The sequence below is a fragment of the Trachypithecus francoisi genome, unplaced genomic scaffold, assembly GCF_009764315.1.
Source record: "Trachypithecus francoisi isolate TF-2019V2 unplaced genomic scaffold, Tfra_2.0 Contig01461, whole genome shotgun sequence".
NCBI lineage: Eukaryota > Metazoa > Chordata > Mammalia > Primates > Cercopithecidae > Trachypithecus > Trachypithecus francoisi.
The window spans coordinates 19113869-19131449 of record NW_022681433.1 but is presented as its reverse complement, the minus strand read 5'-3'; the positions used below and the strand labels follow the sequence as shown (position 1 = coordinate 19131449).

At 42.0% G+C, this 17581-nt stretch overlaps 1 protein-coding gene across 4 annotated transcripts in view; it reads left to right on the top strand.

The window, feature by feature from the left end:
* Positions 1 to 17581, top strand: part of TNFRSF19 (TNF receptor superfamily member 19) — a 102922-nt gene that overhangs the window by 38671 nt on the left and 46670 nt on the right. For all 4 annotated transcript variants that reach the window (XM_033237271.1, XM_033237262.1, XM_033237256.1 and 1 more), the window contains exons 4-5: positions 4400 to 4578; positions 14814 to 14899. In XM_033237271.1, coding sequence (XP_033093162.1) covers positions 4400 to 4578; positions 14814 to 14899 — 265 coding nt within the window. The remainder of the gene's footprint in view (positions 1 to 4399; positions 4579 to 14813; positions 14900 to 17581) is intronic.

Sequence of the window (17581 nt, the reverse complement as noted above, 5' to 3'; positions counted from 1 at the left end):
GTTATGGGGGAAAAAAACACAAGATTTGATACTGTTTTCATTTGCTGCATGGTTAGGTCATCTGATCAATACAAATGCAATGGGCCAAACCTAAATGGATGCCCTGTCTGTGCCAGTATTTGGGATGCAGTGGTGAGTAAGAACAGTTCAAGCTCCATCCATGCAAGGGAATACCCTCTATTTGCTGATACGGAGCACTCTCCAAGATGTATGGCATGGGAAAACGAATCTAGTTCCTGAACAGTGTTCAATACATGCACACGCACCAGGAGGATATTTTTGGCAGGTCACCCCAAAACTTGGGAGAGTGGAAAGTTAAGGAGCAGGGATGAGAAGAAAGGTATACTGTTTGATTTTTTTTTAAAATCTCATGTGTGTAATAGTTTTTCAGTATACAAATGATAAAAAGAAAAAAGAAATGATCTCGGCCAGGGTGGTGACACAAGTTTGTGAAGGCAGTGTCAGTCTGTGCGAACCAGTGTCACCATGGGTCAGAGGCTGTTGAGCTTCCCTTTCAGCTGTTTTCCTTCTTTCTTTTGTTCTCGGTAGTTATTTATTGAACTTAATGGGGAAGATTTCAAGGCATTTTAACCACCCAGTTTTACTGAATGAAATGAAAACATCAAAGCAGACATTTATATTGGGGGTAATTTAATATTTATATGCTGTTTACTTTATAGCCTGGATTATGAGTAATTACAGAGTCTCTGTTTAAGGTGCATTAGAAATATGACAGTCAACTCAAAAAGCAGTTGCTGCCATGGACACCATACTGTAATTTAATTTCCTGGAATCACCTTCTCTGAATTTCTAGTTATTTCATGGTTTCTAGTTAATTCAACATGTAGAATGATCGCTTCATCAATTTCTTAGACTTTTATGAACTACAGGCTATTGTTTAATAATTTCAAATTAATATTAGACTTTTAAAAATATTATATTTTTGAAAATAGTAAATACTTTAGATAAAATCTATTTTAAATACAATTTCCCAAATAGTCTCTTTAAAAGTTCCCATGAGTATTTGGGATATGTTCAATGAATTTTATTATTTTGTCAAAAAATAACCACAAAGACCGCCCCCACATTAAGTTGTATGTTCGTTTTCAAAAGAGATGTGACACTCAAAACTGTTTAAGTCCATTGGGCTACTTACACAGTTTCTCAGTGGAGGGAGGAGGTGACTTGGAGACAGTCAGCAGGACAGGGAGCCACAGCTGAATGACTGACTGGCAGGAATGCAGGGCTGTCTTATAGCACAGTGCAGCAGTTGACTTGGAAATAGAGTTTGTGTTCCATGCACATTTTTTTAATTAAGAAAATTATTATTTCTTTTTCAAAGATTTTTAGTCAATAAAAATGTCTTAGATGGAAATTGGGGTCTGATGATCCCCTTATTTCCAGTGAAGCTTTATGATTCTTGAATCAGCAAAGTTGTTTTATTGGGTTGTAGAAAATCCAAAATCATAACACTTATAGGTATAATTTGTTTAGAGAATGTGCACTTTGTGCTTGATTTAGAGTTTAGCAGCTTTATATGTATTCTCATTTATTCCTCACACAACCTTTAGGGCAGATATTCTTATCCGCATCTCACAGATGAAGAAACTGAGGATCGGAGAATTCCCAAAATAACTTAGCCAACAAGTGGCAGAGCTGGCATTCAAACTCGTGTCTCTTTAGATCCGATGTAGGAAAACACATACTTTTCTCCTGTGTTGACGTGGCTTGAAACAGAATTTCCGAGGACTTTATTCCCAGTTAATGCACCTCTTTCTCTGCATTCTCCTTTCTCTTTCCCTTTGTTTTCCCGTATACTTCTCCTCCTCCTTCCTTTCCTTTGTTGTGTTTTAACTTGTACATGAGACTCTTGCAACCTCAAGCTGCCTGGATCAAAGTGTGATTCTGAAACACTGTGCTCTTGCCTGGACCTTTGCTGTGGAGAACCCTAGCATGGGAACGAGGTGGAGACCACCCCCAGAAGGTCACGTGCACCCGTGCTTTGATCCCGAGGGACTTTGGGAGGGGGAGGCTCTCTCCAGTACTTCAGAAAGCCTGTGCCTGCACACAGCTCTCCCAGCAGCCAGAGTGCTGAACAAAAACACAGGTGTCCCAGCACAGAGCCAGAGCCACAGTGATCACCCCACAAAGATCCAGCACATGTCCAAAGAAATACTTCTTGAATATGCATTTATTATTGTTTTCCTATTACAAGAGTAATGGATGCTTTTTGCAAAAATTACGTTTTGCAAAATTATAAAACTTAAGAATACCCCGTAATTGGCCGGGTGCGGTGGCTCAAGCCTGTAATCCCAGCACTTTGGGAGGCCGAGACAGGCGGATCACGAGGTCAGGAGATCGAGACCATCCTGGCTAACATGGTGAAACCCCGTCTCTACTAAAAAATAAAAAAAAATTAGCCGGGCGAGGTGGTGGGCGCCTGTAGTCCCAGCTACTCGGGAGGCTGAGGCAGGAGAATGGCGTGAACCCGGGAGGCAGAGCTTGCAGTGAGCTGAGATCCGGCCACAGCACTCCAGCCTGGGCGGCAGAGCGAGACTCCGTCTCAAAAAAAAAAAAAAAAAAAAAAAAACAAAAGAATACCCCGTAATTCTAATCTCCCCCTCCCCTGAAAGAGATAATCCCTGTTAACAATTTTGAAGAAATTCTAACTTGTTCATCCGTTCTTTACATCAAATGTTGTTTTTCTCTCCCTCTCTCTCCTCTCTGTGCCTCTGATGTGGAACGTTGTGTGACTGGAGCTCTCGGGGGTGAGGAAGAGGCTGACCTTCCACCTTTTTCTCCTCGGTTCTTTGTTGTGCTCACTCCTGATGTACATTTGAAAGACAGGCAGAGTAATTGAAAGGAGGAAAGAAAGTATCACTCACCCAAAATGTGAATGAGTTAATTAGTAAAAATCTACATGGACGTGATTCCTCTGAATCTTTTGTTGAGTAGTTGATTAAGTACAGGCAACACTATCCTTCAAGTTGGTTTTCATTTAATTTTTGGCCAATAAGTACTGCTTAGTTGATTTTGTATATAGATACGGATGAAGACGTTAAACTATATAAATTTTACAGAAAAAATGGGAATGTTGAACTAGGTGGGACTTGTATTCTAGCATCCAGGGTTTACAAATGAGGAAACTGAGATTTCGTGCAAACCCTTCTTCCTCTGCGGCATCCAGTCTGCATCTGTGGGCTTGCCCGGTCTGCTGCCTGCATGGGTGTCCTTCTTGCTCCTCTTAAGCCATTGTCTGTTTTTTGTTAATGAAGAGTGTTCTGTAGAAAACATCACAAAGATCGACCTCGCAGCCCCTACAGTGTAGTGGTTATGAAGCCTGACTCTGGAATTAGATGACGTAGGTTGAAATCCTGGTTCTAACACTACTTCTGTCACCTAGCCCAAGGTACATAACTTCTCTGACGTTCTATCCCCCAATCTGTGAAATGGGAAAAATGGCAGTGCTGCCCCAATTGGGAAGAGTATGGATTACTGAGTTAATGGTGTAAAGTTCTTGGCCTAGAGTAAGCACCCATAAATGTTGGTACTTACATGAATGTTTTTGTAAACAATGGAATCATACTGCTAATTATGTATTAAAACTTGTTTCTAAAATTGTCATGAACATAGATCACATCTACATTCTTCTTTTTATAGTTGCATTATAACTATGTTATATGATATGCTATAGTTTACTGAGTTCTTGAACTTGTGGAAATGATTGTATGTGGGTCAAAGAGCCATTTGTTTTGCCCGTTCTTGGAAAACAGTGTGTTCTGATGTTCAAATCTAGAGAAGCTTGATATCTTTAGTACCACAGAGTTAGTCTCAACAGGAAGTTAACATCCTTTTAATACATATGTAAGATTCTTTCTATCTCGGGAAATACTAAATTGCTAACTATTTCAAGGAGCTCTCCATTTGGATTGACTTCTAGGCTTGTCCACTAATGAAATTTCTTATGCACTTATCCTCATTTTTGAAAATAACACCCCTGATATCAAAGTAATGATTTTCTGCCTTAGAAGTGAGTGGCCGAATGTTTCCTTGGCTTTAGCTTCTGAGCATGCACATGACTGGCTTAATTACAGGAGAAGAAAGTGCCATAATTCTGCCAGCCACTGGTAGTAATGCAGCAGTGGGAGCCTGAGAGACCCTTGATCGTTCCCATGCTCACGGCTTCTTGAATAAAGTGGATGACTAAGTGGACTTACCGTAGTAAGAGAGATCATTAGCAGTGGAAGACACATTTGAACTTGCTGCAAGAGCTGCCTTTGTGTCTAGGAAGGCCGACACTGGGTAATTATTAGACCAGGTCTTCGTTTCATCTCAGCAGTCTTTCCTTTTCACGCTTGCAAAGTCTGAATAGCTTTCTATTGCCCGTTAATCCCCACAGGAATGTGGCTTTGGCTATGGGGAGGATGCACAGTGTGTGACGTGCCGGCTGCACAGGTTCAAGGAGGACTGGGGCTTCCAGAAATGCAAGCCGTGTCTGGACTGCGCACTGGTGAACCGCTTTCAGAAGGCAAATTGCTCAGCTACCAGTGATGCCATCTGCGGGGACTGCTTGCCAGGGTGAGTGGACCGGTTTCTTTCCCTTGTAATTATTTAATTAAGCTAACTTTTTAAAAGGCAATTCCCTGGTTCCATTCTAAACTGGAATGCATGCTGATATTAACTTGAAGAGCTGGTGGAGTATTTGTGACTTCTTTCAATATGAACCACTGGATTATCTGTGGTACCGTGTGCCGTGCATGCAGCAGACACTGGCTATGAAGAAAATGAATAGGCATGCTAACAAAGGACTTCTGTTATGAAAATCTAAGGAGTTCCTACAAATCAATAAAAAAGAACACTTGGACAAATGGACAGAAAAATGAACAAGCAACCCACAAAAGAGGGGACGCATGCGACCGCAGTTCTCTGACAGTGTCACCCTCATTAGCATCAGAGGAGGGCAGGTCACACCATTCAGCCATTCAGCAGGGATTTGCCCACCCACCTTAGGCATTGCTTTACACACTTGGTCTATGTCAGGAAACAAAGTGGCAAAGATGCCTGCCCACGGGGAGCTTATCTTCTTATAGGTTTGTGTTTGTTTGTTTTTGTTGTTGTTGTTGGTTGTTTGTTTTTGAGATGGAGTTTCACTCTTGTTGCCCAGGCTGGAGTGCGGTGGTGCCATCTCAGCTCACTGCAACCTCCTCCTCCCAGGTTCAAGTGATTCTTCTTTCTCAGCCTGCCGAGTAGCTGGGATTACAGGCATGCAGCACCACACCTGGCTAATGTTTTGTATTTTTAGTGGAGACAGGGTTTCTCCATGTTAGTTGGTCTCAAACTCCTGACCTCAGGTGATCTGCCTGCCTCAGCCTCCCAAGTGCTGAGATTACAGGCATAAGCCACCATGCCCGGCTTCTTACAGGGTTTTAAAAATATTTAAATAGTAAATAATAAAGAAGCAAATTATGCAGAAAGATAGAAGAGAATCGCTTTGTAAAAAACCCTAAGGCAGACAAGGGAGATTGGGCATGGCCACAGTGAGGGGCAGGACAGTGACAGTGTTAAACTGGGTCACCAGGGTAGGCTTTATTCAAAGGTGAGGTCTGAGCAAAGGCTTGAAGGAGACGAGGCCTGAGCCAAGCAGAGAGGTGGGGAGGAACACCACAGAACACCACAGACAGAGGGAACCTCCGGCAAGAGGTTCTCAGGTGGGAATCCACCTGGGGTGGGTAAGACACCGTCAGGAGGCCAAGGGAGTGGCAGGGAGAGGGAGGAGTGCAGTACATTACAGAGAGCAGGGGAAGGGGTGGGCAGGTGCAAACATAGAAGCCTTAAACAGACTTGTCAATAAGGCAGCCAGGTCCAGGGAAAGGAGGGGGACCACACCTGGGCCAGGGGGAGCACCAGCGAGGAGGAAGTTAAAATCCTGATGGCTTCTAAGTAACTGTGGGATGGATTAATACACACAGCTGGAGGAGAGAGTCTGGATGAAGAGCTGGACACAGGGTGGCAAGGTGGGTGACCTGGAAGGCTGGGAGGAGCCATTGCTACACCAAGTATGCAGAGAACGGGATGAAGCCGAATATCCTTAGAGCTTAATGGAGATAGAGTGGAGCCAGAGTTACACAGACAAACTTAACTGTCTGTGTAACTCTGTCAAAGCCAGAGTTACAAAGACAGAAAGAAGAATCAGAAACCCTGGAGCATCAGAAGCCGGTCTGTTTTGTAAAAGTAAGAAACAACCCGAAACTGCATTGCAGGAGCAGCGAACATTTATTACGTACAATGGACCAGGCACCTGGCCAAGTACTTTTCATGAATTATTTTCTGTAACTTTCACAATGTTTTAAAAAGGAAGAAACTGAGACTTACTAAGGATTAAGATTATTCAGGCAAGATCACCCTAACCTGTGTGTGGTGAGTCTGGGAGTTACATCATGGGAGTCTAACGTCAGAATTCATGCTGCAAGGCACTACAGACAAGAGTCTAACTGGATCACCGCAAGGTCAGGGTGGTTTTGACCAGATGTCCTGGGGTTGGGATCTTGTTGAGGCCAGAGGGGAGATAAAGCTCTGGACCTGAAGGGTGGAAGCAGAGTAGAAAATAGCCTAGTGGGTCCAGCATGGTCATATACAGAGACACAGCACCTAGGGAGCTGTAAGATGTAATGGGCTAACACCAAAAGCACAAGCAACAAAAGAAAAAATAGCTCTGTTGGACTTTATCAAAATTTTAAACTTTGTACTTCAAAGGAAACCCTTTGAAGTACAAAACACAACCACACAACCCACAAAATAGGGGAAAATACTGGCAAATCATATGTCTGATAAGGAACTGTCTTAAGTAGAATATGTGAGGAACTCTTACAACTCAATAATAAAAAGACAGATAATTCAATTAAAATAAGAATGAAGGATTTGAATAGACATTTCTCCAAAGAAATATACAAATGGCCAATAAGCACATGAAAAGTTGCCCAGCATCATTAACAAGCAGGGAACACACAAATCAAACCCACATTCTTCAACCCCACTAAGATAGCTATAGCCAACAAAAGCCAGACAGTAACTGGTGATGACGTGGAGAGATTGAAACCCTCAAACACTGTTGGTGGGAACAGCAAAGGGTACAGCCAGGTTGGAAAACAGTCTAGAGTTCCTTCAGAAAGTTGGACATAGAGTTACCATGTGACCTGACAGTTTGACTCTTAGGTATATAACCAAGAGAACCGAAAACACGTCCACACAAAAACTTGTACACTAGTGTTCGTAGCAGCAGTTTACATAACAGCCGACACACTGAAAGAACCCAGCTCTGGTTTGAATGTGTCCTCTCCAAAACTCAGGTATTGGCAATGCGATTGTATTAAGAGGTGGAGCCTTTAACAGGTAATTAGGTCATGATTGGCCCTCCCCTCACAAAGGTGCCCTGATAAAGGGGCTTGACAGAGGGAATTTGTTCCTTTTATTGCCCTTCCACCTTCTGCCACGTAAGGACACAGCATTTCTTCCCTCTGAAGGGTGCAGCAGAAAAGCCCTCACCAGACACCAGATACTGGCATCTTGATCTTGGACTTCCCAGTCTTCAGAACTATGAGAAATAAATTTCTGTTGTTTATAAATTACCTAGTCTGTGATAATTCTATTACAGCAGCACAAAACCGACTAAGACAAACTCAAATGTCTATCAACTGATAAATGGAAAAACCAAATGGGATATATTCAAACAATGAAATATGATTCATCAGTGAAAAGGAAGGAAATCCTGACATAGGCTGCGAGATGGATGAACCTAGAAAACATTATGCTACGTGAAGTGAGCCAGTCACAAATGACGGCATATTACGTGATTCTACTGAAATGTCCAGAATGGTCAAATCTACAGGGACAGAAAGGAAATTAGTATTGCCTAAGGGCTGGGGTTGGGGAGGGTTGGGAATGGGAGGTGACTGATAAGGTTATGAGGCCTCTTTTGGGGGTGATGAAAATGTCCTTAAATTGATTGTGGTGATAGTTGTACAACTCTGTGAATATACGGAAAACCATGCAATTGTACACTTTAAATGGGTGAATTGTGTGGTATATAAAGTATCAGTCAATAAATCTGTGCTTTAAAAAAAAAAAGGAATGGTCTGTAATCTCAGACCTGTGACAGTATCTATGGATAGCATTACCCAGAGTTTTGATGTTGTGCGAATCTAATTGAGGACATGAACTGAACATCTCACACGCCTCTGTTGTTCGTGTTCTCCAGTTCTTGGATAAAAGCCTGTCTGTGTGTGTCTACTCTCTTCATCTGGGGGTAGGGAAATGAGGAGGTCTTCAGGGGATGTATAGGCTGAGGTAGGCAGTGCCCAGGGAAGATGGGGAAAGGCCTGATCTAGGACTGGGATTTTATAGAGCCCACACAGGGCTGTGCTGCCGGAGTAGGGGAGCTGGTCTGCCTGGGACTCCACCGTGCCTGGTTCCTCCTGCTTCCCTGTGGTCATTGTCATTTGAGCCCTGCTGCTCTAGTTTCTGCAGTGTTTGTTTATTCTTTAAGTAAATTCTTAGCTACAGGAAAGTTATAAGTGAATAGACAGTTGAGTGATGTTTCACAATTTATTTATATGATTACTTTAAAATCCCATTCTTTTCTAAGTCAGCATTGGTACATGAGGCTGGCATAATTACATAGTGACTTTTACCCAGGTCTTTCCAAAGTGTTTTCAAAGTACTCTTCTAACTTGACTGTACTTCTGTGAGGAAACCAAATGGTTGAAACCCGTTTTACAAGCAAAAAAACTGGGAGGCAGAAAGACATGAGCAAAATGCATATTGCTCCCCAAAAAGTAATGCAGAAGTCAGGCATAAGGTGGGCATTGCTCTTTTTGGTGCCAGTCTGCCTCCTGTGGCCTCATTCTCTAGCAAGAACCTGCTGCTGCCCATAGGCCCAAGCACCCCAGGACAGCAGCTGCTTCCCTGTCAGTAGCAGGTAGGGTGTGGAAATCTGCTGTCCTCGACCCATAATTTGAGTCATTCGAGAGAGCCGGTCCCCTTATTCCCACATCTGCTCTGACTTTAGACCAGTCATTTAACTTCTCTGACATGCACTCTTCTCACTGTCAAATGGCCATGCTGTAAGAATCCACCCTGCAGAACTGTTAGAAGGATTAGAAATAGAAGGCATGTAAAATGCCTAGCAAGTGCCTAAGCCATTGGAAGCCCTAATGAAATGTTGGACATTATTGCCAATTGATGATTTTGGGGCCAGTGAAAACTTCGCATGACTTTTTCAGAGTGTGACGAACAGGCCTCCAGGCTCCTCTGCCAGCGCCCGGTTCCTGATTCCTTCCTGGCTCAGGGGAACTGGAACCCGCCCTGAAGAGTAGGCTGGTCCCGCCAGCTCTTTGCTTCTTCTGGTGACGATGACAACTAACATTGAGCGCTTGCTATCATCTGAACCACTCTGGAAAGTAGGGATTCCTACCATCCCCTCTTAACGAAGAGGGAAACTGGTTCTCGGAGTGGGTAAATGACTTCCCAGAATCACCCAGCTTGTAAATGAAAGAACTGGGATTCACCTCGAAGCTTCTCTGCCCCATGCTTAGGTGCATGTCTGATTTCACTGGGAGCTCACCCCTGGGGCTTCCGTGACTCATTGACGCGGAATCACAGGGACTGCCTCTGCCCGTCTGGGCTGTGCCCACTTCACTCTCACCCTACCCTCAGCAGACTCCTTGCTCCTGGAAGCTGCCTGAGTTGCCTGAGTTTTTGCATCCCCTCGCCTCAGCTCTCTGGTCTGTGCTAGTAACCATGACACTGTTTAGGAGACCTAGACTCTTATTCTAATGATTCATCTTGTCATTAGCATTTATTCACCTTCAGATAAGGGGCCATTGCTGTGGATTGTTGAGGAACACAAACAGCAGGCCAACTGACCAGCATGAAGTAAGGTGCTAGCAAGAGCCCAGGACAGAGCAGTGCTGTCATCCAGTGTCTCACAGACGCTTCAGAAAATCCCACCCTGACTTGACTGTGATTCACAGCGCATAGTAACTGCCTTCAACCTTGTGTTAAGTGAGGTCATTGTAAAACCAGAGTTGTTCTATAGCATGTCATCTCTTTGCAGAAGTGCACTCATTGATTGAAGAATTAATGGTCTACAGCCAGATTTTCTTAAAACAGCAGTTTTCAAACACTGTGTTCGTTAAGCTAACCAGTGCTGTTCGGGTTCTGTTCAATTAAAAATTCCTCTTCATTGGGAGGCTGAGGTCATTAGGCTAACCAGTGCTGTTTGGGTTCCTTTCAGTTAAAAATTCCTCTTCATTGGGAGGCTGAGGCAGGTGGATCGCTTGAGCTCAAGAGTGTGACATCAGCCTGGGCAACATGGCAAAACCCCATCTCTAAAAAAAAGTTCAAATATTAGCCGGGCGTGGTGATGCGCACCTGTAGTCCCAGCTACTTGGGAGGCTGAGGTGGGAGGATGGCTTGAGCCCAGGAGGCAGAGGCTGCAGTGAGCCGAGATCCCGCCACTGCACTCCAGCCCGGGTGACAGAGCGAGACTCCATCTCAAAAAATAAATTTAAAAATTAATTAATTAAAAAATAAAAATGGTCATTCAGAACATGACAACCTTCTAGCCTCATTTGTCTCATGGTCCTCAAACTTTTAGAAATTTTTTGGCAAATGTATTTTATTTGATTGTCAGGGAAAACTCAGACCTCAAAACTGTTTAGTCACAGTTAGAATTCTTTATTTTTAAAATGTTAATTAGTGTCTGTACTTGATCCTCAATACCTCCCATTTTCCTAACTTTTTTAAGTGTTAAAAGATGGATTTCTGTAACCCCAATATTTGTTCTTGAGAATGTTGGATATTCTATTTTTTAATTTTTTTTTTGCTTTTTACATGAAATGAGTTTTTATGTATAAAACACTATTTTGTGCTTTCTTGATCCTGAATTCAATGAACTTCTATTGGGCAAGTTTTCTGGCTGAAAAGATAGAAGTATTAGTTTGATTACATTACAGTGTTTAGCAAGACATCTTAAAGAAGAAGGTGCCTTTATATTGTCCTGTGATTTAAAAAAAAAAAATTTAGGCCAGGCGCGGTGGCTCAAGCCTGTAATCCCAGCACTTTGGGAGGCCGAGACGGGCGGATCACAAGGTCAGGAGATCGAGACCATCCTGGCTAACACGGTAAAACCCCGTCTCTACTAAAAAATACAAAAAAACTAGCTGGGTGAGGTGGCGGGCGCCTGTAGTCCCAGCTACTCGGGAGGCTGAGGCAGGAGAATGGCGTAAACCCGGGAGGCGGAGCTTGCAGTGAGCTGAGATCCGGCCACTGCACTCCAGCCTGGGCGACAGAGCAAGACTCCGTCTCAAAAAAAAAAAAAAAAAAAAAATTTATATGCGTGTTTTATTGTGATGAAAAACACGTAACATAAAATTTACCATCTTAACCATTTTTAGGTGTGCAGTTCAGTGGAGTCAAGTATATTCACATTGTTGTGAAACAGATCTCCAGAACTTTCTCATCTTCTCAAGCTGAAGCTCTGTATCTGTGAAACACCTCCCCTTTGCTTCTTCCCCTAGCCCCTGGGAACCACCTTTCTTTCTGTTTCCATGAATTTGACTACTCTAAGTTCCTCATAGAATTGGAGTCATTCAGTATCTGTCCTTTTATGACAGGCTTGTGTCACCTGGCATCATGTCCTCAAGGTTTATCCACGTTGTAGCATGTGACAGGTACCCCCTGCTTATTAAGACTGATAATATTTCATTCTGTGAAATACTTTGTTTATCCATATTCATCAATGGACATTTGGGTTTCTTCTGCCTTTTGGCTACTGTGAATAGTGCTGCAGTGAATACGGGCATGCAAGTATCTCTTCAAGACCCTGATTTGAGTTCTTTTAGATATAGACCCAGTAGTGGGATTGCTGGATTATATGGTAGTTCTGTTTTTAATATTTTGAGGAACCTCCGTGCTGTTTTCCATAGCAGCTGCACCATTTTACAGTCCCATCAGCAGTATACAAGGGTTCCAGTTTCTTCATATCCTTGCCAACACGTTATTATCTGTTTGTTATTGTTTTGATAGTAGCCATCCTTATGGGTGTGAGGTGATATCTCATGTTGTTTTGACTTTCAGTTCAGGGATGATTAGTGATGTTGAACATCTTTTTGTATACCTGTCAGCCATGTGAGATATTTCTCCAAAGACATTTCTCTGGAGAAATGTCTATTCAAGTCCCTTGCCCATTTTAAAATTAGGTTGAGTTTTTAATTGATGAGTTTATAGGAATTGTTTGTGTAATATGAATATTAACCCTTTATCAGACATATGATTTGCAGATATTTTCTTCCATTTCATAGGAATGTTTGTGTCCTCTGATTTCAAGTTCATTGTAGTCCTATTTGTCAACTTTTTTCTCTTGTTGCCTGTGGTTTTGGTGTCACATCTAAGAAATCATTGCCATATCTAATGTAATGAAGCTTTTCCTCTGCATTTTCTTCTAGGAGTTTTATACTTTTAGGTCTTTAATCTGTTGCATGTGGATGTCCAGTTTCTCCAGCATTCCTTAAAGAGACTGTTCTTTCCTCACTGAGTGGTCTTGGCACCTTGTTGAAAGCCATTGACCATATACACAAGGGTTTACTTCTGGGCTGTCTTATCTGTTCTGCTGGTCTAGTTGTCTGTCTTTATGCCAGTACCACACTATTTTGATTACTGTTGCATTGTATTATGTTTTGAAATCAGGAAGTGTGAGTCTTCAAACTTTGTTTTTTTGTTTTTAAGTTTTTCATAAATTCCAAAATGAGTAATTTTATTAATATCTAGTGGGAAGTCACTGTGTTATATATCCTTTGGAAAGATTGTCATAATCAAGTGAAAATAGAATGTTGAGCAATTTCTGAGTGTATCTGGGCATTTGAGATAATTTACCTAGTTTCAAATGCAAATTTTGCTTCTACCATAAATTATACAGATTGGCTACTACATTATCCAGTTTTACAAAATAATTGCATCTGCCTGCCTCTGTAGACTTGTTCTCTATGTTACTATTTTTGTTATAGAAAATTTATGTTGTATGTACGAAAAAAAGAAAATCACTTGAATTCCTACAATCTAGAAATAGTCACTGTTAATATTCAGTGTATAATATACTTGCAAACTTTTTTCATTGCAAATATGTACACATAACTTTTTTTTTTTTTTTTTTGAGATGGAGTTTCACTCTTGTTGCCCAGGCTGGAGTGCAATGATGCAATCTTGGCTCACTCCAACCTCTGTCTCCCAGGTTCATGCCATCCTCCTGCCTCAGCCTCCCGAATAGCTGGGATTACAAGTGCCCACCACCACGCCCAGCTAATTTTTTGTATTTTTAGTAGAGATGAGGTTTCAGCATATTGGCCAGGCTGGTCTTGAACTCCTGACCTCAGGTGATCCACCTGCCTCAGCCTCCCAAAGTGCTGGAATGACAGGCATGAGCCGCTGTGCCTACCTACACATAACTATTTTTATATGTATTGGTAAGCAACCTGAGAAAATTGATAGAAAAGTGCGTGCCTGCATGAAATAGAATTATATGTATTCCTTTGTTTTCACTTAATGATATTTCATGAATTTTTAAAAATGTGTATGGTAGGTCTTCATCATCATTTTTAAAGGCCATCTGGCATTCCATTGGGTCTATCGTGATTGGTTATTTCTATTGGTGGACATTGAGATTGTGCCTAATTAGCTTTTTTTTTTGTTTTATAAACAATGTTGTGATTGTATTCTTACACAAACATCTTTACCCAGTTGATTATTTCTTTAGGATGAGTTTCTAAATAGGAAATTACTAGATAAGAAATGTAAACTATTTTATTGAGTTCTAGTGACACATTGCTAAATTGCCCCCCTAAAAGCGGCAATTTATGTTCCCACAGACAGTATATACATATACCTATTGGCCTACACCCACACCAGCACTTTCCCCATTTTCTAAGTAAAAAATGATATCTTTTCATTTTAACGTGAATGTACTTGATTAATAATGAAGTTAAACATTTTCATCTTAAGTTTCTTTAAAAAAATTTAGTTGCATCATGCTTTTCAGTTTATGAAATTTTTAAATTATGAAACATTCTTCTTTTGGGAATGAAAGTTCTTTGTTTATTTTTCAATGTTAGTGTTCATTTTCACCATCATGATTTTTAAGTTTCACTTTATAGACTGAAGGTATAGACAATACTGTAATTAGGACAATTTTTCAATCTTTGACCGTTACCTATATTGATAATGCTATATTTATTTTTGCCCTTCAGATGTCTTTAAAATCTGTGTGTGTGTGTGTGTGTGATTGCCGTTGATCTCTTCCACTCTGACTCCTGGTTTCTTGCTGCCTAGAAAGACATTCCCGTATCAAGATGGTATGAGGATTTCCCTGCATTTTTCCATTGCTTTTATGGTTGCTTGGTTTTTTGGTGTCTGAATTCCAAATGCTAAAAACTAGTTCTGTATTCATTTATAAGGTGTTTTGTAGTTTAAGTTTCAATAGAAATGCCAAAGACCACTGACTTTTTATCCCCCCATCTGCACCCCCACCCCAATATGGAAGAAGTGCACTGAGAAGCGTCTGCACAATTATGTTTAGGGGAATTTGATATTTCTTAAGTGTTCACTGCTTCCTGTCCAAAAATGTGTCTACCTAAGATACTATTATTTAAGCCTCTGTGTACTTTTAACCATAGAACTGGTAATGGAGACTGCTGGTAATTGATGACCACAACTGTAAGCTTAGATGAAAGAACTAACAAGGAGTATTTTCCTCTCTCTTCTAGATTTTATAGGAAGACAAAACTTGTTGGCTTTCAAGACATGGAGTGTGTGCCTTGTGGAGACCCTCCTCCTCCTTACGAACCACACTGTGAGTGAACACGACACAGGCAGAGCCAAGGCCTGTGAAAAAGTTTAAATTTGTAAACCTTTCTTCTCTGGCAGATGGGGCCCAGTCTGTCTCTCCTGTAGGGTGTACAGCGTGTCCTCTTTTATCAGGCTTCTAGCAGGACAGAGAGCGCCTTTGTTGTGTGCCTCAGTCAGCAAACCGGGCCCAGGGGTTTGAATGTCGAAGTGGAGTGCGGACATGTCGCCACTGCTCTGCTCCATTTGAAGCCTTCCCTGGCATCCTGAGTCTGGAATTCAGGCGACTGTGATTAAGCAGGCAGCCCACATCCTCACTCGCAGGTCTTCCTGCCCTGGCCCCATGGATTCCTGGGTTTTCCTTTCCTAGTCCCCAGACAGGACTGTGGCGGCATCTCTGCCTTCCCAGAAAAGTTCCTCTGTCTGAGTCACCTGCCCTCACTGTGTGTCACTAAATGGAACTTAGTTCACTTCATCCATTCCTTCTTTTTTCTCATTTAGCAAACAAATGAGAAAAGAGAACTCATTGCATGCTGGGGATACAACTGTACGTGAGAAAATTGTGCCTTTTTCTCTTGATGTGAACATTTTGACTATGTATTTTGTGTAGATATAAAAAGTATTTGTTTCAGGTTATCAACCAGCATCAATTTTGAATAGGAAGAAGAGTGACCTCTCACTCATTTTAATCCTAAACACAAACCAGGCCAACAAAAACCCACAGGAAGGGAACCGGTGAGTGGCCCCTGTGCGGCAGCACATGCTTGTCTGTGCCACAGCAGGGCTCAGGAGAGCCACACTTCACGGCTCAGGGGAGAGCGAAGGGCAGGAGGGAGGACGGAGGAGGCTGCTTTATCCACACACAGGTCGCTCATGCCTTTCTGGGGAGCATTGTTTTGATGGCATTTCCAATGCTTGGGCTGTGTCGTCTTGCTTCTTGCTATGGTAAAAGTCCCCACTGAACTCACTGAAAGTGAGTGCGTCATTTGATAAGGTCACACAGTGCTTCTCTTTCCAAGAGTGTCATGGAATTTTGCAGTCCGTATTAGTGTGTCCTTTACCAAAATGCATTACTTTCTATTCTTCCTTTGAAGTGATAGAAAAGCAAAAGACATTGGAAGACTTTCTTTTATAGAAAATGTATATTGATCCTCATTTTTATAATAGGTAAACATTCACCAAATAATTCATCGCAAATAACAAATGCAATATTGAATGCCTGTTATCAGGCACAATGCACATGCTTTACTTGTTTTGTTTTACCTAATTTTCTCAATAATCCCATCATCAGTCCAAATTTGTCAATGAGAACACTAGTCCAGAGAGGTCAGTCCCATTCCATTGTTGGCTGCTAAGTGCCAGAGACAGTATTCAAATTCCAGTCCAATTCTTTCCACCACAATCTACTGTCTCCCTAAGCTCCCTAAGGAAAACTAAGCTATCTCATCTTTCCAATACATTGACTCTTTCTCATATAGTTTTCTTCAATATTAATCACTTAAAGAAAACGCTAAAAGTCTAGCATGTAAGAGACACTGGAGGAGTGTCTTTATGCCACTACACATCCCATCAAAGGACAAGCCCCATTGCCAGTTTAACATGCAGTGACCTGGGCTTGCCTGTGGGTCAGCCCAGCCATCATTCTGTCAGGAAGCTGAGTTAAAATCCTGCACTGCAGCCCAGACTGCTGCACAGAAATTCTGTGAAGGCAGTACTGCCACTTTAGAGTCAGAAAGTCTGAGGGTTTTTTTCCCGTCAATTTATTGGATTTATATTTAATACAATCAAGTCAAAACTCTGAGGCTTTAGGATTTTCTGCCTTCAAGGTTCTGGCTAAGCTCAGATATCACAAATGTCACAAATTTGCCTTTGAAGGTAGATCTCACATGTAACTTTTAGTGCCTTGTGAAGTCCTTAGTAATTTAGTGTTGTGTGAAGTCCCTAGTATTTTAAAAAGAAAATTAACCAGTATATATATGTGTGTGTGTGTGTGTGTTTCTTCATATATGAAACTTTTTAGAAAGCAAGGAAAAATAAGCTATTCGTCAAAGTAAAAATTGCAGTGTGCACAGCTGATAGCCTTTCAAATCACAAAGCAAGACAGGCTGGTCGTCTTCAGTGAGCAGGAGTCCTTATCTCAGTAAAAGAAAGTTTGCTGCCTTTGGCACAGTTCTTGGCAGTAATTCCAGAACACAACTGATCTGCTCAAAAGAGATTTTGGAGTCTTTTGGGAAAATTTTGTAAGGCGCCTTATGTTTTCATTTCTTCCACTTTGGGCTTTTTTTTTTTTAAGCTCGTCCACAAAGAGCTGCTGCTTCAGTGATTTTTTTCTTCCCCCCCCGAAGCATTCCTGTGCTACTTAGACTGTCAGCTAGACTCTCAGCTAGAAGAAAGTGACACTTCTCAAGCTAACTTAAGAAATGGGGTTTGTTTCAAGGACATGCCTGGTCGTGGGAGAGGCAAGAACTCTCTGGAAGCAGGAGTAGCCCTCCTTGGGGGTCCCAGGTGGCCCGGAGTCTGATGGCACACCGCGCTTCTGCAGAAGGAGACCCTGCGTGCTGCATGCTACAGCTGCTCTCAGGGTCTGCAGGGCTGTCTGTCCTAACCTAATGGGTCTCTTCGCTCTGGATTTCCCATTTCTGTCAGCTGCCCCAGGGACCACCCCAGTACCACACCCGTCTGTGGCCTG